The 24,338-nt window shown below is 38.5% G+C and overlaps 1 protein-coding gene across 2 annotated transcripts in view; it reads right to left on the reverse strand.

Moving 5' to 3' along the window:
- Window positions 1-472: 472 nt before the first annotated feature.
- The window catches only part of cachd1 (cache domain containing 1), a 193,594-nt gene continuing 169,728 nt past the window's right edge, over window positions 473-24,338 (reverse strand). For both annotated transcript variants that reach the window (XM_072273892.1, XM_072273891.1), the window contains exons 21-28: window positions 23,020-23,180; window positions 19,810-19,896; window positions 15,609-15,725; window positions 11,390-11,541; window positions 8,711-8,872; window positions 7,404-7,481; window positions 5,087-5,188; window positions 473-3,345 (exon numbers count right to left, since the gene is read on the reverse strand). In XM_072273892.1, the coding sequence (XP_072129993.1) occupies window positions 3,104-3,345; window positions 5,087-5,188; window positions 7,404-7,481; window positions 8,711-8,872; window positions 11,390-11,541; window positions 15,609-15,725; window positions 19,810-19,896; window positions 23,020-23,180 (1,101 nt within the window). In that variant the 3' untranslated portion in view covers window positions 473-3,103. The remainder of the gene's footprint in view (window positions 3,346-5,086; window positions 5,189-7,403; window positions 7,482-8,710; window positions 8,873-11,389; window positions 11,542-15,608; window positions 15,726-19,809; window positions 19,897-23,019; window positions 23,181-24,338) is intronic.

A 24,338-nucleotide genomic window follows, 5' to 3' on the forward strand; every position in this document is an offset into this window, starting at 1 on the left:
CTACCTTTGTATCATCCACAAAGCCATCAATTCTGTCATCCATAACATCGAACATGAAAAGTTGCATACCCACCACCAACCCTGTGGAACACCACTAGTCACTGGCAGTCAGTGAGAATAGCCCCCTTTCCAACCCCCTCCCCCCCAATCTTTTTGCCTTCTGCTGGTTTACTAGTATGTTTCCTGTAATACCATGGGTTCTTAGCTTGTTTAGCAGCCTCATGTGCGGCATCTTATCGAAGGCCTTTCGAAGATGCCAGCAAACAACATCCACTGATTCTCCTCTGTTCGTGAGGGACTGATAGTTGAGAGATGCCAATTTTTGTGGTACCCAATTAAAGGTTTGCCACTACAAGGTTGCATGGAGGGGACCAACAAGTCACAAAGAATCGTAGGCAGAGAAAATGAGTGAGCAAAACTATGGAACATAGAATGCAATGTAATGAGTGCAAGAGTTTTCTTTTGCCTGAAATATATTCAATCATTTAATAACAAATAAATTTACAGTTTAATCATGCAGCAATACAATCATTATTGTCTTAATTTGGGATAGCCACCATTAAAAGACAGTAGAGATAAGAACTTCTTGTACACAGCTGTGATATATGTAAATATGGGCATATAATCCTGCATGAAAGCTTTTAATGCCAATGCAGGGTTTAAGTCCATTGTTTTAGCAACCCAAGGTATTGTAGCAGCTTTGAGAAGTGATAACAGTTCCATGGTTATGTGACATCTATGCTTTAGGATGGGGCTAGGAGAGAGGGGAAGTGTAATTAGTAAAAAAATAATGAGGCATTAAGGGAATGTGTACCCTTACTTCAACTGTGCCACTTTAAGTCCAGAAATATTATGCATTAGGGTGTTATACACAGGAGGGTATCCTTTTTATTTGAAAATAATCTTCGTTCAATTCATTGGGCCGGGAAGATTAATCTATCCAGAAATTTTGTAGATTTCCCTTATACTCTATAATATTGAGTGATTTTATTAAAATATATCATTCTTAAGTGACTGAAAATGAAAGTGAAAATATGTTTCCAATGTCTAAGATGGCTAGAACTTCAGAATCATGTTCTTCAAATAGATTATGCATTTAGGACAGTGATGGGAAGGAATTCTTACATTCAAGAGTAGTGAATTTTTGAAATTCTCTGTCCCACAGAACTGTGATGCCACAGATTTAGGATATTTAAGACCACATCCTTATAGATACTTTGAGATATGTAATGTGGGAAGGTAGACTTGTGGTAGAAGGGCTTGTTCTTGTTCTGCTTCTCTGGACAACAAAAGAGAAAACAATAAAGTGTCATCAATATGATTTTCACTCGACAAAGTACCTGTCTCTTACTCACAATGGAGTCACATTCTTACACTGAAGAGTGTTTTCTTAGGAAGGGAAACAAAAGGGAACTGGCCTGATTAGGTTGCAGTCTCTCTTTGTAATAAAATGATTGTCGAGTAAAAACTTGCAGTCATATTTTAATGTTTGTATGTGCACTGAGTGATGACTGTTTTGGTGAAAAATATTTGGAAAAGCTTTTCCTACAGAAATTAGTTTCATTTTACAACTTTTTCACATGCGGTTCACTTCATAGTGTAACACAGCCTTATAAACAAAAACATGCAAAATACCTCTTTGAAGTTACACTCCTTTAATTTTACAATTATATATCCTTCACACGTAAAATCTATTTTAAGATTTTGTTTAATAAAAAGACTTTACAGTTTAAAAACATAGGAATACAAATAATTAAAATTTTAATCAACTGTAACCATAAAAATAAAAAAACAACTTTACAATTTCATTAAACCATTTTCTTCGGGAGAACTGACTGGAGAGCATATGAACTGTACATGAATCATGTATTTACTAGTATTCTCCCCTCCCCTAAACTTCATGTAATTATCAGCAGCAATTTCAGAGGATTTAAAAAATATTACATGTAGGATCATAACTGACTGAAAGAGCAACGATCACTAGAGATTAATCTACAGAAGACATAGTTATTAAAAAAAAGACTTTGCAGCATCAGTTGCTCTTCAGGTTATGCTACTTAACACCTAACTTTAGCTCAGAGCAGTGAAGTTAATTGAAAACTCTGATATTTCAAAAATTTCCACTGCACCACAAGTATTTAACACTAACATTCCAATATAAAATCTCACTCCAGACTGGTCTCATAACACTGCCACTTTAAGACAGCAGCAATAAGAATGATATAATAATTACTGCCTGCCTTATAGTAGTGCTCATAAAATTGCCAGATGGCCATTTGAGCTAAGACTTTGTCCTTACCTGTGAGCCCTGATACCATTAGTACACCATACACAGCCTGCCTAAACGTAGACTGTAAATCATGCTGAGAATTCCTATAACTTTGCTACAACAAAAGGTGATTTTCGAACTTTATTAAGAGGCAGGAATATCCCAGATTTTATAACAAGTGAAAGCTGCTTGCTATAATAGAAACACTGAGCCAAATGAGTTACTTTATTTCCTGTGGTTTTAAGTACCTGTCCTCCGATTAGCTTACTGAGTAGCATGATCAAAATTAGGTGCTCCCTATATGGGATAATCCAATTTGCACAACTGCATTTCATCAACTCTTGCTGCATTCTTGAGTGATCCTCAAGACGTTGGCTGAGACTGTAGCTCGCAACAAAAAGTTAATAGTAACACTATTCTGAAGAGGTTTGTGGAGCTCATGCAATTGACACAAACTAAACACAAAGTGTTGACAAACTTTTGACTCAGATATAATTAATTCTTAGTCATTATCAATGTAACTTTGTTCGTTCTTAATCCATGATGCCATCCATCATCAGGAAGAGAATAATTAGTTTTTTTAAAGAAACTGCTTCCCATGGTCCACTTCTGTTAAAAGGTTCAATAAATAGTAGAAAAATAATCCTTTATTAAAAAAAAATCTGTGATGTATTGTTAACACTTTAAATTCCCAAGTGAGTTGTTTTGATGGTTGTCAGGGCCCCTTAAAAATCCAAGAGTTTTCCCCATTTGACTCAAAGACTGATGATTAAAACACAAGTTGTCGCAATTCCTTTTGATAGTAGCTTCCACTGAATGGGGAGGACACAGGGTTCAGCATTCTGCATCCACAGTGTGCACGGTAACTGCTGCCTGTAGATGATGGCTGTGATGGAGCGAAGGATGGTGGTGAAGGCGATAATGGTGGAATTTGTGACTTAACAAAGCAGCAGTCTGAGGTGGCGTGTCCAACTCTAAATCTTCCTCATGATTGCCAACATCCACTCCAGCAGATAATGGATCATTATTGCATGGTGGGTTTTCACTGTCCTCCTGGGGACTCATTGTACTGTAACCTGCAGATGATTGCAAGTTCACAAAATTAATTTCTAAATACATCGTTTTCAGAAACTACAATGCAAAATTTTCAATTATCTCCTAGCTTTATTATTTATAAAACTGAAAATGATTATCAGTGGTTTGAAAGAAACAGTTACATGTTTGGCTTGTGAATTGCCCATACTATAAACACCTCAGACATTTTGACCATTAATCACCAGCAGGAAACCTAATATTAACTGCAGACCACTATAAAAAAATAAGTAAATATAGAGCAGGGAGCCTATGCAGCTAAAGACTACGTTGGTCACAACATTCACTGTCCATGTTGAATATGTATCAATTCACCTCCACCTTAAGATTTTTGGTAAACCATACCTTCAAGGCATCAAATTTAACATTTTAGTGACAGTACTCTAGGTAGAACAGGTTCTATTTGGACTGAATCTGTTCTCTCCACTCCTTCAATAAATTTAATTTTCCATTTTCAAGATGGTGACTGAGACAACAAGAATTCTAATTCTCCATATAAATGAACTTAATATATTTTAAAGTTGCATGAATTGCAAAATAACTGGGTGGATACATCCCAAACACCAGCTGTGAAAACATGTGGAAGCATTTCAAATGTTTTATTACATCATAGGTTTGTCTGTTTGACATAGACACTAGTTTTCAGCTGAGCAATTCTGTCAGATCAGTTGTACTGCTAAATCCACATAGAACCCCATTCATTCAAATCCAGTGATAGCTTGGTAATGCATCTGCATATTTTATACAGTTAGCAGGAAAATAAAGTACATTGAGGATGAAGATTTATAATTAAAGGTTAAAATAGCAGCAAGGTAACAGAGGTTCCAATTCATTAAAATCATTGCAACATCCTCGTTTAAACAATGCTAAAATAATGCACTTACCACATACACCAATACAATAATTATAAAGTTTATATTTTCTTCTAACTCAAGCAACATCTTGAAGTATTTGTTCATTTTGAGTACAGGTTTCTTACGTACTCAGAAACCTAGCTTAAGAAAACTAAACACTGTCAAACTCACATTGCTAGAATAGAACCAATTCAAGGGTGCTCTGGACAGTGATTCAATATTATACAAACAAAAGACACACAGAATATTTTTGGAAATATTACACTAAAATGTTGAGGTGTTAAAATAATGACCAGCAGTTCAAGAGTTGTTTATCTCCCAAGAATTTTTCTGGGGATTCTTTCACCTATTAAAAGATAACCTGTAGTTGCGGACTTCCCATGATTCAGGACATTTACAAGGACAGGTGTGTAAAAGGGGCCCGTAGAATCATTGGGGACCTGAGTCACCCCAACCACAATCTATTCCAGCTGCTACCATCTGGGAAATCAGGTCCAACAGGCTCTGGGACAATTTCTTCCACCAGGCCATCAGACTGATGAACTCACGCAGATTTGAGTGTACTCTATATTACATTGACTGTTCTATTTATTATAAATTACTATGATTGCACATTGTACAGTTAGACAGTGATGTAAAGGTTTTTACTCCTCATGTATGTGAAGGATGTAAGAAATAAAGTTAATTCAATTCAGTAATTCATTTCTAGTTTTGACTTAAGTTCCACATCAATTACAGCCCACACAGATAGGACCAGTTTCTTTTAGACAGAAATGAAATCACTTTCTAGTTTCTGAAATGTTACATATTATTCAGAGTTAAATGGTACTTTCTTTCTCCATTGAGTGATGTGCAAGACCATTGAACTTACCGTGATCACTTTCTGTTCCTGATCTTCCCCAGTATCGTCGTCTGCGTTCTGGACTGTGTGCGTGTCTTTCAATTACAGCCGCAATAAATCTTGTGTTACTGACTATTCAAAAGAACAATTAAGATTCAGTAATCAACATTTCTAAATGTACATCTCTAAGTAATAGTGAATTTAAAATTTCAAGTTCATGCAGTGCCTGAGGTGGGGGAAGGGCAAGGGAATATGAAGCAGAGGAGGTAGGGGGAAAAAGAGCAATTAATGAACTGAGCAGGTACTTGTACTGGTATTCCACTACCAGCTCACCCATCAAGTTCAAATCCAGAGGCAAAAGAGATTCTTAGTTCTCTTCCCACGTACAGTCCCAGACCCAGTCAACACTCACCACCCCCAAGCCCAGTGCAGAGTGGGAGGAAACTTAAGGTCTCTCAGGAACTGAGGTTAAGAAAAACCCACAACTATGATTATGATAAGAGGGAGTGGAAACAACATAGCACATTCATTCTGAACTTTCATTTTTAAACTTAGCTACTTTGAACGCTTTTAAAAACTCACACCATTTTACCATTTGCCATCTCTCTCCTTGCTTTTGTTTTACATTTTGTTTTCCTCATAGATACAATTACTTCATAATGCACTTTGACACAACTTCAGATCATGTTTTTCATGCTAATCAAAAAAGAGGGCATCATACCAGCAGATAATACCATACATGTTAGAAGACCAAAGTTATTTGTTTTCTATCATTTATTTAAGAATATATTCCACTTAGAATAGAATGCAAGTACCATCATTACCTTAAACACACAAGTGTAACTGCAATTATTAGAATACAATACTTGTTTCTAAACAAACTTCAGAAGGCAGAAATCCAGAAACATATTTGAGTTGGAAGAAATAGAAAAATTGCCCCAAATGTAACATAATGTAATTATTACCAAACAGCCCTTGGTTGCTGTAACAAAGTTCACATTTCAAAAGTTTAAACTACGATTGCAAGACCCCAAAACAAAAGTTACTGTGGCATAATACATGATCAAAACAACAGTTACCCCCTTCCCTCCTGTAAGCAGCAGCTCACAATTGAGTACGTATTCAAATTCTCAGGCAAGCATTATGATCAGAAATTGAAATTCTTAATGTTAAGCCTTGTCAAATTATGTTGTAAGGTTCTGTCAATAATCTAAATAGGGACCAGCCCAACTTAGAAATGGTATTGCAAAAATTCAAGGTGAGTTTGGCAATGAAACTTGGGTATTAGATTTTACAAGGTCAAAGAAACAAGCCGATGTTAGCTGAAGTGATGAGAGATTAAATTTGAAGATAGCACTTTTGATAAAACTGTGGCAAACACTTTTTAAAAAGTATTTGCTATTCTCTGTGAACATGTGGGATGAACCCTTCACGGGGAAGTAGTACCACCACGGAGAGCCAGAGCAGTTATGGAAATTATTAAACGAAATAACTTATAATGCTGATGTGCGAAAGGGTTTTTAAAAATCAGTCAAGTTTGAACAGGAAGTTGACAAAAGGGGGATAAAAATGTTAAAAATTGCTTGTAAAAGAGATGAAGAAAACTAAATTCAAATCTGTTTCAGGTAGAGACAAAAGAAATATCGGTTAAAAATCTTCTGTATCTTTCTTCAATACGTTATATGAGATGAAAAATCAAGGTGGTTGATGAGTTGGAGAATCTTATGTTTAAGGCTTATGGAGATGTCCTCTGCTACAATTCCTGAAATTGGAAGATAGCAAATACACTTCCTACTGTTTAAGAAGGGAAAGGAAAGCCTGTTTTCCTGCTGGACGGTTATGCCATGATTGTTAAGGATCTTTCAAGTTTTCCTCTCTACTAACTCATGTGAAAAAACTCACACATGAACATCTGTTGACGTTCTGAACCTTGCATAGTTACTGTGCCTCTACCTGAACCATTGCATCATGAAAAACCTATTCTGTCCATACCTAACTCCAATATATACCAACTTCAAGATTAACAAGAGTGAGATGCCAGCTGATTTACTTTCTCATTCTTTGCCAGGGACAAGGCCCCTCTTACCATCTCAGGTGAAACTACACTGATCAGGAAGGGCACCTCAAGCTTCCTGATTTAGGTCATTCAACATCACATGGAGCAGTGTAGTTGTCAGAGTCACCGGGCAGCATTTTCTCATCTTCTGTTCACTCTCAGAACAACAGTTGCTAAAAGTAAGCTTTACCCCATGACCTTCCAAGATGTTAAATTTAGAATCACAATGTGACTGAAGCAATTCACTTCACAAATATCTTTCTTTTTATCTTCACTGTAGGTAGTACTTACTGATTCCTCTGTCCTCATGACTGTCTTCATCCCTCTCGTCGCGGTCATTTTCTAGGTTGGACATTCGGACAGACATCTCTGTTCGTATATATACAAAAAGAAGTTTTAGATGCAACCTTTTGTTTAAAGAAGCTTATGTATATATATATATTTTTTTCCATCAGGTTATATCATTTTTATTCTTTAATGTGGGAGGGAAAAGTATCTTCACAACATTAATTCAACTCTGGAAGCAGCGTCAAATCAAAGGAAGTTTAAGGCATAAAAATAAAATAGAAACAAAATAGAAGAATTTATAATGAAGCAATCATATTGCTACAACAATCAGGAAATTTTAATGTTGCACTTAGAACTATGAAGAAACTGGCAACACTTTGGAAATAAACTTCAAATTGGGGTCCTCTAATCTTCATGACTGAGAAAAGTTTACCAAGTAGTGCTTTAACCACAGGGGAACAAATAAAGGGCAACTTCTGGTCAAGATGGTGCCAAGTTGCAGTCTCAGGTGACATCGTAGCCCAGACTTAGTTGATTTTTAAGCTCAAGGAGATAGTTTTGGGGATAGAGAGTGGAGTTGGAGATCACATTAGGGTTTAGGGACAGTGATCTGGGGGATTTAGAATTCAGGCCAGAGGTCCGCATTCAAAAGCTGCGACTCGGACAGGTGACAAACGACAACCACAGACTCGGCCTCCACTTCACACTCAAGGCCAGAGATATGGACATGAGAGGAAGAACATTCATAGATGTTAGAAAGTCCCAGGCTGGTGGGTCCTGGGAGGCACGAGGGCCAGTGATTTGGAGTTCAAATCTGGATTGACTACTGCAGGGGTCGATTGAAGCCTAAAAGTTGATCAGAAGTCCAGAATTTGAAGCCCGATGGTTGTAGCTTGGAGGCTAGAGGCCTGTTCAGCAGTTGGAGGGTGAGTAGGCGAGAGGAAAGCGATTTGTTTTGCAGTCGTTGTTTAGATGATGGTTATGTTCTGTGTAGTTCTGCCTAGCACCGTGGCCACGTTATGTTGGTGATGGAACGTGTGGTAACACTTGCGGGATGACCCAGCACATCCTTGGGTGTGTTGGTTTTTGTTACGCAAACTATGCTTTTCAAATTATGTTTTAGTGTACATGTGATAAATAAATCTAAATCTGAATTCTAGAAGGTATCAAGTATGGTGAATGGAACATAGTCCTCCTTGTCTAACAAGTAATCCTTCCCCTCCCTTCTACATCAATTTCATATATCCCCAGTTATACATGTCAAACCATAAATTTCCCGGACAGCGAACCTGGGAAGGCTAAGTTCTCACCTTGTGCTGCAAGCGGAGACATGTGCTGGTGACTTCTCCTGTGGATCTGGTGTCGGTAAGCGTACACTGCCAGAACAAGAACCATGATGCACCCCATGATCCCACCAGCCACGGGGCCAACTGGGGCACTTTTGATCATGTTCAACGCTACAACCTCATCGCCTGTAATTTGGCAAAAAAAGAAAAGAAAATTACCCGAAGGCTACCTGGTTCATTGCCCGTCCTATGGTTCCAATATACAACTAAACAACTAGATGGACCTGAAGCACAAACTACTACCAGATAGCCATTATGTCCTAGTAAAGGAACTTTAGGACAACAGACATTACCTTTTATCACTGATGGTAGGTAAGGAGAAGCAAGCCCTCCAGAAGATTAGAGGAAAAGCAGTCAGTGAAGGATTTAGTGGTCCACAGACTGAAGAGAACACGGACTCTAAATGTGGACTCTAAATGGAGCTGTGGAACGATGTTGACAGCACATCCTTTGAAAATAGCTAAAGACCAGGTGTGGCTTAATGGGAATTTGCTTGACGTTAACTTTTTAGGATCGTGTAAAAATGAGAGGTAAAATGTAAAGATCCATCATTTGTTCAAGTTGGTGTGGTCCCCATGCACTTGGTAAACCAGCACAGGTCACAGCAAGATCGCACGGGAGCAATATAAAACACATTCCAGAATGCCCTACAGGTTAATCCTGGGAAGGGACTGTAATAGTAATAGTTTATCGCTGGAGCTGTTGGCAAAGCAATATTTAATGAATTCTAGATGAACTATAACGTAATCAATATACTGCCAACAAATTGGTATCAGAATTCTTCCCCGCCTCCCCCCACCCGGTTATACTCAGAACACGTATCTGATCATCTTGGGCTGAGCTCCATGTTGTAATATTAACAGTGAACGTTTGACAAAGTTTCCTTGTCACTAACAAATAGAAATTACAAATGAGCATGGTCCAAGAGTAGCTCATTTTGATGCACACCAATCACAAGTTCTGGGACATGATAAATGACATGCTGGGCTTCTTATTTTGAAGTTATACAGCTTTTCTCTTTATGGGCACGTGGCCAAGTGGTTAAGGCATTGGACTAGCGACCTGAAGGTCGAGCCCCAGCCGAGGGAACGTGTTATGTCCTTGAGCAAGGCACTTAATTACACATTGCTCTGCGACGACACTGGTGCCAAACTGTATGGGTCCTAATGCCCTTCCCTTGGACAACATTGGTGTCGTGGAGAGGGGAGACTTGTAACATGGGCAACTGCTGGTCTTCCATACAACCTTGCCCAGGCCTGCGCCCTGGGGAGTGAAGACTTTCCAGGCGCAGATCCATGGTCTCACAAGACTAACGGATGCCTTTACTTTACAGCTTTTCTCTGACAGGTCAACTGATTTAAATGTACTGGTAACAGTTAAAAAAATAACTCACTAATGTTGGATTCAAGTAGATGGAGGCCAGTATAATGTGCAGCGGGCTTGCAGATTGAAACAATGTGCACTACTCTGTGGAGGGGAACTGCTAAAGACTTTAATGAAACCTCTCATCAAAAATGAGAATTTCATGTTTCCGTAACTATGAAAATATGCTAAAGAGGAACTAGTTTGAGCAGTAAAGTTTTTAACGACAGGTGCCTCAGTCAGTCAGCTCACTGAATCAGTGCAGCAGCTGTTGAACAGAAAATAGATTATGGATTGAATATTGTATCATTTCTTAATGCATGCATGCATTTCTAAATGACAATAAATGAGGACTGAGTGTCCTCATAATCTAATATCTCTACGCTCAATAGTCTTTAAACACCTTTCACAAGCATAGACCTCAAACTTCCACTTGGTAGTGCACTCAAAGACATGGCTCCAAATGCCCATACTTGTGACGTGAGGAAAACAAAGAGCCTTAAAAGGAAAAATTGAGTTTCAATGATTTGCCTTCAGGGCAACAGAAGATGATTTTGAATCCTGAGAATAGCAGAATAGCGTTTGCACTGAGCAAGGTTAACGAGTAAGCACAACAAGGCCTTAGGCAAAGAATCATATACTGAAAATACTGGAACAATGATGTTTAATTGAGGATGCATCTCAGAATCAAGCAGCCTGTGTGGGCCACCTACAGATTAGACAACAAATGAGAGAATGAAATAAATAGAAAACAATGTTAAACCATCTCTGTAAAGGAAACAGTAAAGAAGATGGCAGTCATTTTAATTTGTTGACATAAGAAAAAGGTATTAGAGTGAATTAAATTCACATCTAGAAACTTAAGTAGTAAGTACTTCACTTATTTACATTCTCGGAAACAAGAGCGCAGACCAGATAGTTTTAAAATATTTACATATGTCACAACTCAAAAGGAGCTTCTGGTCACCTTGGCTGTTAGTGGTGCACATAATCGAACTTGATGTGAAAATCAAGTATTACAGGCAAATTTATAATAATATGGAATGAGAATTGGGGAACATCTTATTCTTAGAAAATGGCAATGCCTGCAAATAAAATATGACATTGTTTTAGCTGCCAATTTATCACCTAACAAATCTCCACAAGAGTGGCTTGACATTTGTTATTAGTACTTTATTAGTTATCATTTTATAAATTGGCATTCAGCATTTCAAGATTAGTAAAGGATGTACTATATAACAGAGCCTACCACTACGCTTCCGTTCACTGTATCATCCTTACCCAAGGCAGGCATGTCATCGATATAGGGACTCTTAGCTCCAACAATTCCTCCAAAGCATTCTTTCTGGGATGTGCAGTATGGCTCATCCAGATGTGTTTTTCCATCACTATCCACCACACACCATTCACAGTCTAAAACGCCAAAACAATCTCTGAAATAGAAAGAAAGAGCCAGTCAATTGCCACTGGCAGCCATACATAGTCATTTCCATTCTTCTTTTATTCTTCTACAGAGGTGTAGTACAGAGTATACTGACTGGCTGCATCACAACCTGGTATGGAAGCACTAATGTCCTCAAATGGAAAACCCTACAAAAGTAGTGGATACAGCCCAGTCCATCACGGGTAAAGCCATCCCAACCATTGAGCACATCTACACAAAACTTTGTTGCAGGAAAGCAGCATCTACATTCATTAACCCTCACCACCCAGGAGATGTTCTCTTCTCACTGCTACCATCTGGAAGATGGTACAAGAGCCTCAGGACTCGCATCACCCAATTCAGGAACAGTTACTATGAGGGTCTTGAGCCAAAGGGGGTAACTTCATCTTGCCCACTTGAAATGTTCACCCAACCAAAGGACTCACTTTCAAGAACTCTTCATCTCATGTTCCTAATATTTATTGCTTATTTATTTATTATTATTATTTCTTATTTTGTATTTGCATAGTTTGTTGTCTTCAGCACTCTGGTTGAATGCCCTAGTTGGGTGGTCTTACATTTATTTTGCTATAGTTATTATTCTGTACATTTATAAATATGCCCACAAGAAAATGAATCTCAGGGTTGTATATGGTGACATATACTTCGAACTTTTGAACCTTGAACTCTTTGGTGGATGATAGCTTTGAAGGCACCAATTCCCTCGATACTCTTCGACAACTGGTAATCTTTCTTTCTTTTTAAATCTTTTTATTGAATAAGTATACAAAAAGGTAAGTCATATAGGCACTAATACACTGTTAGAATATAATAAAATTACAGGAGATATTAATACAAAAAAATGATACAATGTAATTTAAACATAACGTACCAAGGTAACATAATAGTATACTAATTTTTATATATATATTAATAGAGAAAAGGAAAAAAACCTCCCCCCAAAAAAACCACCGTGCAACTAACTAAAAGCAAAGCAATGGGCTAACTTGAAACCAAACAGAGTTAAAAAACTTAAAATCACGTCCTCAATCCCGACCTCCATTAAAAACAGTAAAAAAAAACCAAGAAGGGTATATATTACATTAAATGAAAATATTGAATAAAAGATCTCCAGGTCTGTTCAAATTTAAATGAGGAATCATAAAGATTGTTTCTAATTTTCTCCAAATTCAAGCATAATATCGTCTGAGAAAACCAAAAAAAGGTAGTTGGAGCATTAGGCTCTTTCCAATGTTGTAAGATACATCTTTTCGCCATTAAAGTAAGAAGTGCAATCATTCTACGGGCTGAAGGAGAAAGATTACTGGAAATTTTAGGTAGTCCAAAGATAGCAGTAATAGGGTGAGGAGGGATATCTATATTCAATACCTTGGAGATAATATTAAAAATGTCTCTCCAAAAAGTTTCCAGAGTAGGACAAGACCAAAACATATGAGTTAAAGAGGCTATCTGCCCCGGACATCTATCACAAAAAGGATTAATATGAGAATAAAAGCGAGCTAATTTATCTTTGGACATATGTGCTCTATGAACAACTTTAAATTGAATTAAGGAATGTTTAGCACAGATAGAGGAAGTATTGACTAATTGTAAAATCTGCCCCCAGTCATCCACGGAAATGATAGACCCCAATTCCTGTTCCCAATCTACCCTAATCTTATCAAATGGAGCTTTCCTAAGTTTCATAATAATATTATAAATCATAGCCGATGCACCTTTCTGACATGGATTAAGGTTAATTATAGTATCTAAAGTGTATGTAGGAGGAAGCATTGGAAAGGAAGAAAGTATAATACTTAGGAAATTTCTAACTTGTAGATATCTAAAAAAATGTATTCTTGATAAATTATATTTATTAGATAATTGTTCAAAAGACATAAAGGAACCATCTAAAAATAAATCCAAAAACCGTGAAATACCCTTAGTCTTCCAAATTTGAAAAGCACGATCCGTAAAAGAAGGAGGAAAAAATATGTTACCTAAAATAGGAATCGCTAGCCCAAATTGGTTAAGATCAAAAAATTTTCTGAATTGAAACCAAATACGTAAGGTATATTTAACTATTGGGTTAGATACCTGTTTAAGGCGTTTCAAATCAAAAGGAAGAGAGGAACCTAAAATAGAGCCAAGTGTATAACCCTGAACAGATTGTAATTCCAATGCTACCCATTTAGGAATGGATAGTATATCCTGGTCAAGTAACCAAAATTTCATATGTCAAATATTAATTGCCCAATAATAAAATCTAAAGTTAGGTAATGCTAAACCTCCATCTCTCTTAGCTTTCTGTAAATGTATTTTACCCAGTCTCGGGTTTTTATTTTGCCAAATAAATGAAGAAATTTTGGAGTCAACTTTATCAAAAAAAGATTTTGGAACAAAAATTGGTAATGCCTGAAATATATATAAAAATTTTGGCAAAAAAAACACCTTAACTGCATTAATACGACCAATCAAAGTTAAATATAAAGGAAACCATTTAGATGAAAGTTGAATAATATGGTCAATTAAGGGTAAAAAGTTAATCTTAAATAAATCTTTGTATTTACGTAATTTTAATCCCAAGATATGAAAAATAATTATTAATCAATTTAAATGGAAAGTTATAATATAAGGGAAATTGTTTATTAATCGGGAAAAGTTCACTCTTACTAAGATTTAATTTATAACCTGAAAAAAGACCAAATTGTGCTAATAGCTCTAAAACAGCAGGGATGGATTTTTGGGGATTAGAAATATATAAAAGTAAGTCATCAGCATAGAGTGATATTTTATGGGACTTTAAGCCCCGAGTTATCCCAGTAATATTTGGAGATTCTCGAATGGCAATTGCAAGAGGTTCTAATGCAATATCAAATAATAAAGGACTAAGAGGACAACCTTGTCGAGTACCTCGAAAAAGAGGGAAAAAAGGTGAGCTTAGAGAGTTAGTACGGACCGAGGCCACAGGAGAATGATATAACAGTTTAATCCAGGATATAAATTTCGAGCTAAAGTTAAAAATTTCAAGCACCTTAAATAAGTAAGGCCATTCTACTCTATCAAAAGCTTTCTCAGCATCTAAAGAGATAACACACTCAGGAACATTTTGTGAGGGAGTATAAACAATATTTAACAGTGTGCGAATATTATAAAAAGAGTAACGACCTTTAATAAAACACGTTTGGTCTTCCGAAATAATAAAAGGAAGTACTTTTTCTAATCTGTTTGCTAATAACTTAGAAAAAACTTTAGAATCAACATTTAATAAAGATATTGGTCTATAAGATGCACATTGAACAGGATCTTTATCCTTCTTTAATATTAGAGAGATTGACACTCTATTGAAAGATTCGGGAAGTTTACCAAGTTTTAATGAAGCCTCAAAAACCCTACAGAACCAAGGGATTAATGAAGGTGCGAAACATTTATAAAATTCTACAGTAAACTCATCAGGGCCAGGAGCTTTCCCCAAATTTATAGAGGAAATAACATTCTTAATCTCATCTGTGGTAATGGGAGTATCTAACATAGAAGACATATCCTGTGAAATCTCAGGGAAGTCTAGGTTATCTAAAAAATCATTCATACAACTGGTAATCTTATGTGAACTTCATTTCTACCCTGGTTGGTAGTGGGAATCCTGATCTTTATCCACTTTCAAGGAAAGTTGACAGGTTAGCAACCTGATTTTGCTGCTTTCATCTTTAATAAAATGGGGCAGAGGTTTACCTCATCTACTCTCCTGCCTAAGAACAGTTAAAGCTGAATACGCGAGCACAAAGCTTTAGTAATGTTTCTATTCCACCAGTGGTTGTCCTTATATCAAAAGCCAGTCACTTACATAAGGAATTGGTTTGTATATTACCAGAATAAGAAATATGCAAATGACTAAGTCAGAAATTAATGAAGCAAGATAAAGAATAGAGTTGTACGAAATCAAGATTAATCTATTCTTGTCGATTATCCTTAGTAAAAGAATAAATCTATGCTTGTGACACCTATTTCAAACAGGGAGAAAAAGACTGCCTGGCACACTTCCAGGCTGCAGATTTATGTGCTGTAAGCTGGCATTACCCGCTCAATGTCCTTTGGCTGCATCTGGTGTTGATGCACTGTGGGAGGGTTTCTTGTAGACTGGGATCAAAGGCAGCAAGAGTCAGTGGCTCCTGGTGGACTTCACAACTTGGATTCCTGTTATATTAAAATACAAAATCAATTATACACAATGCAAGCATTTGTTGTCACACTATCTGAAGTATTATCCACTCTCACCCTCACCCCCACTTATCGCTCCCTATCTGTGCTAGTGGTGTGGATTTCTTGTCAGCGTTTTGTTCTAGGTTTATCAGCAGTACAATACACTGACAACACTTCCTTCTTCATGATTAAGCCTATGCAATATGTTTTGACAAGCCTATGCAAAGAGAACAGAAGAAATGAATCGAATCTTGTCCTTAACACATAAACGGACATTAAAGGTCGTCAGGAGCAAAACTCCACTTGACCTTCGTTTCTCTCCAACACAAGGGTCCTGAACCCATAGTAACAGCCCACAAACTCTGACCACAAACATCATCGCTGAAATTGAATTCAATTAATGAGGAAGAGGACAATGATGTCTTTAATTATTTATCGTAACTTTGGCTCCACGAAGACCAATTACTCATCCATAACCACAACTGAGAAGCTGGTGGTAATCTGACTAACTGAAATGCTGGAGATCTTCTAATTAAAACAGACCCAGTTATAGAAGAAAACAGCACAGATACAGGTCCTTCAGCCCAGCAAGCTCATGCTGACCACCCAGCTAGCCCAAATTCCCTGCGTTCAGCCCATTCCCTATAAGTCCACCTCTCCAAGTGCTTCTTAAATGATGCTACTGTACATGCCTCAACCATTTCCTCACATTCCACATGTTCATTACCATCTGTGTAAAGAACTTGACCTCAGGTCCCTTTCAAGTCTTTTCCCTCTCACCATAAAATCTAGGCCTCTGGTTTTGGTTTCTCCTATTCAGGGAAAAGACTGCTACTGTCCATCTTATCTATAATTTTAAACATTTCTATAAGGTTGCCCTTCACTCTCCTCTGTTCCAAGGAATAGAGACCTAACCTGGCCAATCCCTCACTTTCAGTCAGACCCTCTAGTCCTGTAAATGTCCTTATAGATCTCTTCTACACTCTTTCCAGTTTAACCACATCTTTCCTTTAAGGTCACCAGAACAGTGCACTGTTCCCAAAGTGTGACTTCCCCAACAACATAGCCACTGCAACATAATATCCCAATTCCTATACTCAGTGCCTTGACTGTAGAGAGCTAACATGCTAAATGTCTTTTTCACCATCCTATCTACCCATGACACCACTTTCAATGAAGTATACACTTCTACTCTCAAGTCCCATTGTTCTACTACACTCCCGAGTGCAAGTCCTATTCTGGTTTGACTTTCCAAAATGCATCACCTCTCATCCACAAATTTACTGATCAAGCCTCGTGTATTCGTATCCCAAGCATTTATTTTTGAAAATGAATTAACAGGATCCTAACATCAAACCCTGCAACACGTCACTGGTCACCAGCTTCCATTACAAAACACAACTGTTGGTCAGAAAGAACCACAATCAGTGAACAGGAATGGGGGCAGCTATTTTGTGAGACTGCCCTTGTAGCTGCCACTCTGCGAACTGTTTGATGAACTGATTCTTGCTTTGAGATAACTTATTCAGAGCAAATGAACGTGGAGACAATGAGTCTCTGATGATCTGTTAAACCTGCGACCATTCCCAAATATGTAGCTATTTACTGTGTAAAATGGTAGGTTTGCAGCAGGACCAGTGTCTGGGGGACACGGTTTGACTGGTTTGAACCAGTCAGAGTTGAATAGAGTAAAAGAAATCACCTAAGGCATGAAGTTGAAGGCAAAGGCCATAGAACAATATTGCTTGTGGCTCTGGATTACATCCAACAGGAAGCTGACACAGGTCAGTCAGATTACCTCGAGCCAATGAAACTAAACATCGGAGATTAATATAATAAGGGAAAGAATAAGAATGAAGGATTTTGGGAGCACAAGCAGTGACAACTCTCCGGAGACCACCTTCATCCATTGCGGATGTGGATGACCCCACGTCAGGTATGTGGAGATCACATCGGGACCACGAGGAATATCTGGCCAGCACAGACTTTTTCCCAGGTATTATCTTTTCTCTTCTTTCACTATTCATGAGGGGTCAGAGAAATTTAGTAAGTGTTCACAGTTATTCAGTTGTGTAAATGTGCATGCTTGTGAACTGAGCCAAAAAGGTACTTGCCAGTAAATATAAATCCTCTCTATGCCTAACTGATCATTATTACTAACGGGCAATCCTCGTAACACAACCTACTACCATCTCTGCTTCCTAACTTGGAGCCAATTTTGAATCCACCTAACTACAGTAGCTCCCCCTGAATTCCATTATGCCTAACGTTCCAGGCCTACCTCCATGTGGGACCTTGTCAAAGGTCTTGCCCATGTCAGAATAGACATCTACTGTCCTATCCTCACCTACCATTTTGGTTACCTCTTCAAAAATGTTGAAAGGTTAGTCAAATACAACTTCCCATGAACAAAGCCTGCTGACCTCCTAATTTGACTCTGACTATCCAAATCGTGGTAGATCCTGTCCCTCAGAAACTCAAGTAACTTCCCCAACACTGATACCAGGCTGACCATCCTGGGATTCCCTGCCTTGACCTTACTACTCTTTTTTTTTAAGCTATCTTCCAGTCTTCAGGAACATCGCCACTGGCTAACGATAAAGCAAATACTACCATCCTGGTAATATGCCTTCCAAAACATCTTCACTTGATTCTTTTACCTGCTGAGCAACGACTTTCGCCTCAGTAAACAACAAGAAGTATTTAGATTAAAATCCCATCACCTCCTGCAGGTGGCCCTGCTAATCTCGAAGGGGCCCGACTCTGCAGGAACCTCTTGGGATTTTCCTCACCCTTCCATGCCAGATCCATCTCATACCCTCTTTGTTATCTTGATTTCCCACTTACAAGTATTTCTAATCTCTTTAAGGTCATCAAGGGATTCACTCAATTGCGACCTCCTAAACAAAATATATGACTCCTTATTTTTGCTGGCCAGAGCCTCAGTACCTCCCAATAGCCAAGGTCCTGGGTGGAAAGGATCAGAATTTAAAACCCAAGTCCGTTCTGAATGCAGTCTGAAGGGAACGTGCAAGTGGCGGTACTCTCACGCTCCTGCTCTTCTTGTGCTTCTTATTGGTAGAGTCTGTAAATTTGGGAGCGACTGTCAGAATAACCTAGGGAAGTAACTCCAATGCATTTGGTAGATGGTACACTCTACAGCCAGTGGACTGGTGACAGAGAGAATGAATGCTGAGGGTGGTCAATGAGGTATGAATTATGTTACTATTTTCTGGATGGTGTTAAGCTTCACAAGTTGCTGAAACTTCCCTGATCTAGGCAAGCGGAGAGTATTCCATGATTCACTTAACCTGAGCCTTGCAGAAAGTGGAAAAGTTTGCGGAGGTAAGTCACTCACTGTGGAATACACAGACTCTGACCTACTTTTGTAACCAATGCTATCTATGGCCAGCCCAAATGAGTTTCTGGTCAATAGTGATCTGCACGATGGTGCTGGTGTGAGCTTTGTAATGGAGATACTACTGAATGGCTAAGGTAGGTGATGAAACTCTATTGTTGGCTGCCACTTCTGTAGCACAATTGTTTTCTGCTTGGATCAGTTTGCATCCAAATGTTATTTGTGCCATGCTGAATGCAGGATAAGGAGTTTTGAATAGAATCAAATCCTGTCCAACTGTCAGTGAACATCTCTAGTTCTGACATTAATAAGGAAGGAAAGTCACTCATGAAATAGCTCATGATGCCGTCCTGCTGCTGTAATGTCCTGGGGTTGTGAGGATTGACCTCAGCAACCTCAACATCTTTCATCATTCAGGTATACTCCAGTTCCTGCAGTGCTTTCCTCTTGATGCCTATTGGCTAATTCTACCACATCTTTCTGATACCACGCGTAATCAAATGTTACGTTGATGTCAAAGATGAAACAGTCTCTATCAAATGTATCTCTGAATACACAGGACACTGAAAACACCTGCAAAAATATGATGGGTATGAAAACCAGCTAAATTGGAGACTTTGTTTAAAAGTAATCAAAAACCAATGAGCAAATTAGGCAATCACTCAAATCCGTTTACTAAGACTATTTCAAGTTAAAAACATAATTTAGGAGAAATCTTGCCTGCTTTCAGCATTGGTCAGGTTGCCAGTACATTCATTCACCTCCAGGGGGCACTCACAGGGGCACTCACATTCATTTTGTTCCATTCTAAATAAAACAAAGTACATGTTACATGAGAACATAATTGATCGCCTCTCACCAACTTTTCATATAGATACATTTCTTCCTTGTGCTCAATGAAATAATAAAACACTTCCTTTCAGTTATGTTAACACTCTCCCCATCCCCAAAATCCTGGCCAAACTTCTCCAAAACAAGCTTATAGAATTTAACATCAATTATTGCTTCAAAGAGGATAACTCACTTGCTGAATAAAAGCCTTATGTGCAACATCACTGTTGTCCCATTGTTCCCCCATGAGAATTATAAATTTAAACTGCGCTTTGAAGCAGTGTATGGCAAATCAGGAAAACATAACAGCTCTAGGTTCAGTGGGCCAGAGAGGATTGAAAGGTGCAGCATCCCACAACTTATTGTACAACTCAAATCCAACAAGCATCCTTACAATCTGTCATGTAAAAAGATGCTGAAGGTGAAAACAGTAATCAATGCCTCTAAACATTCCTCAGTTCTCAGCATTTACCTTGAATTAGAGATAGGCATTTTCCAGCAAATTCAATTACTTTAACATCCATCTAAAGGATTCTATGTTCATTATATGAGTTGGGATATTAATATTTCATAATAACATAAAAGGCAACTGTTCAATCAACTGAATCTCTGCTACCTCACAGAACAATCTCAACCCCCACTAAATTTCCCTGTAACCAATTCATCACACATTTCCAAAAATTCTATTAACCCACCCTACATGAGGAGTAATATACAGTGGCCAATCAACCCTCCAGGTGGCATGTCTTTGGATTATGGAAGGAAATTCATGCAGTCACAAAGAGTTCTCATAGAAAAGAGAAGTGAGTTGGGACTAAACCCAGGGCACTGGGCTGTGAGGTAGAAGTTCAACTAAGTGCACCAAATTGCCTTGTTCTCCATCTTTCTTCCCCTCTACCACCCCGTTTCACCTCCACCTGCGAAATTGACCATGGACTTCATAAATAGCATAAATAATTGAAGGACCAAAACACTTCCTGAAGAACCATTACTTATTAAATAAAATTAACTCCAATCTTCACTTCCACAAGTGATTTGATGTCTCTGTAAAGTAGTGGTCCCCAACCACCGGACTGCAGACCGGTACCGGGCCGCAAAGCATGCGCTACCGGGCCATGAGGAACAATATGATTTGGCGATAGGAGTCAGCTGCACCTTTCCTCATTGCTTGTCATGCCCACTGTTGAGCCATTACGCACGCGAGGTCATTACCCGCGCATCACCCATGTCAGCGCGGGAAGAAGATCAACTCCTTGAGCTTGCAAATGACGGCGCGCTGAAAAGTACGTTTGACATAACACCTCTGCCAGCATTCTGGATCTCAAAGTCAAGGCTAAATATCCTGAGATAGCCACGAAAGCACTGAAAACGTTGCTTCCAATTCCAACATATCTCTGCAATGAATGCAACGAAAACCAAATTGTGTAATAGACTGGACATAAGGAACCCCGTTCGCTGTCTCCCATCACCCCTCGATGGGACCATCTTGTTTCAGGGAAACAAGCATTCAGCCCAGGGCTCCCACTGATTCAGCGATATTGGTGTGTTGCAATGATTTTATATGTTCATACGGGGAAAATATGTGCTGTGTTTAATATCCAAACATTACTTAAAATGTTATGATGCTATTGACTTACTTATATAACCATATAACAATTACAAGCCACCTCTGCCCTTCTAGTCCGTGCCGAACGCTACTCTCACCTAATCCCACCGACCTGCACTCAGCCTATAACCCTCCATTCCTTTCCTGCCCATATACCTATCCAATTTTTCTTTAAATAATATCGAACCTGCCTCTACCACTTCTACTGGAAGTTCGTTCAACACTTACTTCAAGCTCCCCTGATAATTGACTTATCGCTATATTCATGCACTATATGTTTAATATTAAATTCGTTAGATAAACCCTTTTAGAAATGAAATTGAGTGTATTAGCCACTTATCACCTATATTCCAGTCATGATTAACATCCCCCGCCCCACCAACAGAATCGCCAAAAGTGATTTGTAGAAAACATCGGCACGTACACGCATACGCAAAGCACGCATGCGCACTGGTGCCCGCGCAAGGCTTCATGGTCATTGTAGTCTCTCTGTGTAAACAACGTATTTGGCCCTACTCTTGTCCGTTGGCAACCCTACCCCCCGCTCCCCCCGGGTCGGCCGGTCCGCAAGAATATTGTCAATGTGAAACCGGTCGGCAGTGAAAAAAAGGTTGGGGACCCCTGCTGTAAAGCAAGGTTATTCATAAATAGATAGCCTCATCACTACACATTGGGATGAACACAGTGGAAAGTTACCCAGTAGGGATCATCTTTACAAGAGTGCCCCTGATGGGGCAAAACAATGTAGGACATAACATTAGACAAGAAACAGCTCACTAAACAAAATTTTTGCCTTTTGCTTAATTTCAATGACAGGCTTTACCAAGTCTTCCTCTTGCTAATTGCCAATGTTTACTGAGCAAACCTTGGAAATGAGCTTTTAATCATATAAAGTAAGCTACAAACACATAAGGAACTAAAATGTAGTGTCCTTAGAAAATGTCAGGGCCATGAAAGTAATCGCACAGAATTCCAAACAATTTACTAATATTTCCAAATACTTGTGTTCACTATTTATGGCAGGGAGAGTTTTTCTTCCTTCTCCCGTCTGCGTGAGATGTGGGACATTTGAGAGACTTTGAACTTTTACTGTGCTCATGGACTTCTTCATCAAGTTATGGTATTGTCGCACTGTTGTAACGATATGTTATAATTATGTGGTTTTGTTAAGTTTTTTTTCAGTCTTGGTCTGTCCTGTGTCTTGTGATATCACACCAGAGGAAATATTGTATCATTTCTTAATACATGCATTACTAAATGACAATAAAAGAGGACTGCATGTCTTCATAATCTAATCTAATTCTTATTTCTATTGCATACACAGCTTAACTTTGTTTTATATGACAATTTCAGATAATGCTCATTTCCATTTTTTGCCAACATAATGCCACGCTATCTTCAATTATGAATGGCACAGAAAATCTACTAACTTATTAACCTCCTTATGATGTTAATGTACAATTCTAATCCAATTTAAGTGACACAACACTGACCTGTGACAGTTCAGGCAAAGTCTGTCCACCATGCTGCAGGCACAGAAAGCAAGTGCATCACATGTTTCATTGACAATTCCAAGAAATGCATTGGTGCCAGGAATCCTGGTCAATCGGTACTTCGAGCAATGGCTACCATGAACAAGATTTGTCAGATCACCCTATCAAAAGAAAATGTACAGTAATATCATGGAAAGAAAACAGTTTCAATAAACTGGGTTAAAGATTATATTACTGCATTCAATCTGAGGTTCATGTGATCTTATCGGGGAGCTAAAATTAACCTCATTATTTCTGGTTGAAAAGGAAGGTGAGCATGGGATCTTAACGTTGGCTGGTGTAATCCACACCAAATGGTTTGTGAAAAATTCTAGACAATTTCCAGACTTAATTCATTCGTATTGCTTCAGGCTGAAGTTTAAATGGCTGCATTTTGCATACCAATGTGTAGAAAACTGCAGGCAAATCCAGCACAAGGAAAAAGGAATACTTGGAGGAACATTGACACACAAATCACTTGTGAGACTAATGGAAAGGAATGAAAAAGAGAAAACTTGCATACTAATAACATGACAATGCAGCATTAACACCCTGGTGAAGAAAACTTGCTGTTTACGATGATTGGAAGATATAGCTTGTGTGCTACACCATCTCCAGAAGGCAGTACTGAAGCATGGTGTAAGAGAGTGAAGCAGAGCTTCACAAATGAGGACAGCAGGTGTATGACTTGATAGCAAACCCAGAGGTGATCATTCCCTCCACTCACTGTTACATATTTAATGCAGGGCTGTTAACATAATGGCACTCCAAAATTACTTTTGAAGCTTCTTTTGTACAGAGGAGCCTGTGTCTACAGTAATCACCTGCCAAAATGAGGTACATTTCTCTTTGGTGGCAGTGACAGCTATAAAACCAACAGTCATAAGGCACAGATCATCTCTTCAAAGTTAAAGCTGGGTTCATTGTTGTATGCACAGGCGCAATGAGAAACTTGCAGCAGCCTCACAAGCACACTGTATTGGAAACAGTGCATTCACGTAGAAAACATATTAAAACAGTTCAGGACGGCCCTGGAGAGAGTGGAACTTTGCTGGCAGTTAGCAGCAACATGCCCTGATCGTACCTGCTCTGTTTGTGACCTTAGTTCATTTTCCTCCACTAAGGAGGTTCTCATTATTGACGAGCAATATGACCAAAAGCTACAAACTAACCGAAGTCATCTTGCCAGAACATTAATCTTAACCTTGGCTCCGTATCAGGATTTTACCACCTGAAGCGAGAATGTTGTGGTTTCAGGTCACGCTTACTGGATTTAAACA

This window comes from Mobula birostris, chromosome 12, assembly GCF_030028105.1.
Source record: "Mobula birostris isolate sMobBir1 chromosome 12, sMobBir1.hap1, whole genome shotgun sequence".
NCBI classification, from domain to species: Eukaryota; Metazoa; Chordata; class Chondrichthyes; order Myliobatiformes; family Myliobatidae; genus Mobula; species Mobula birostris.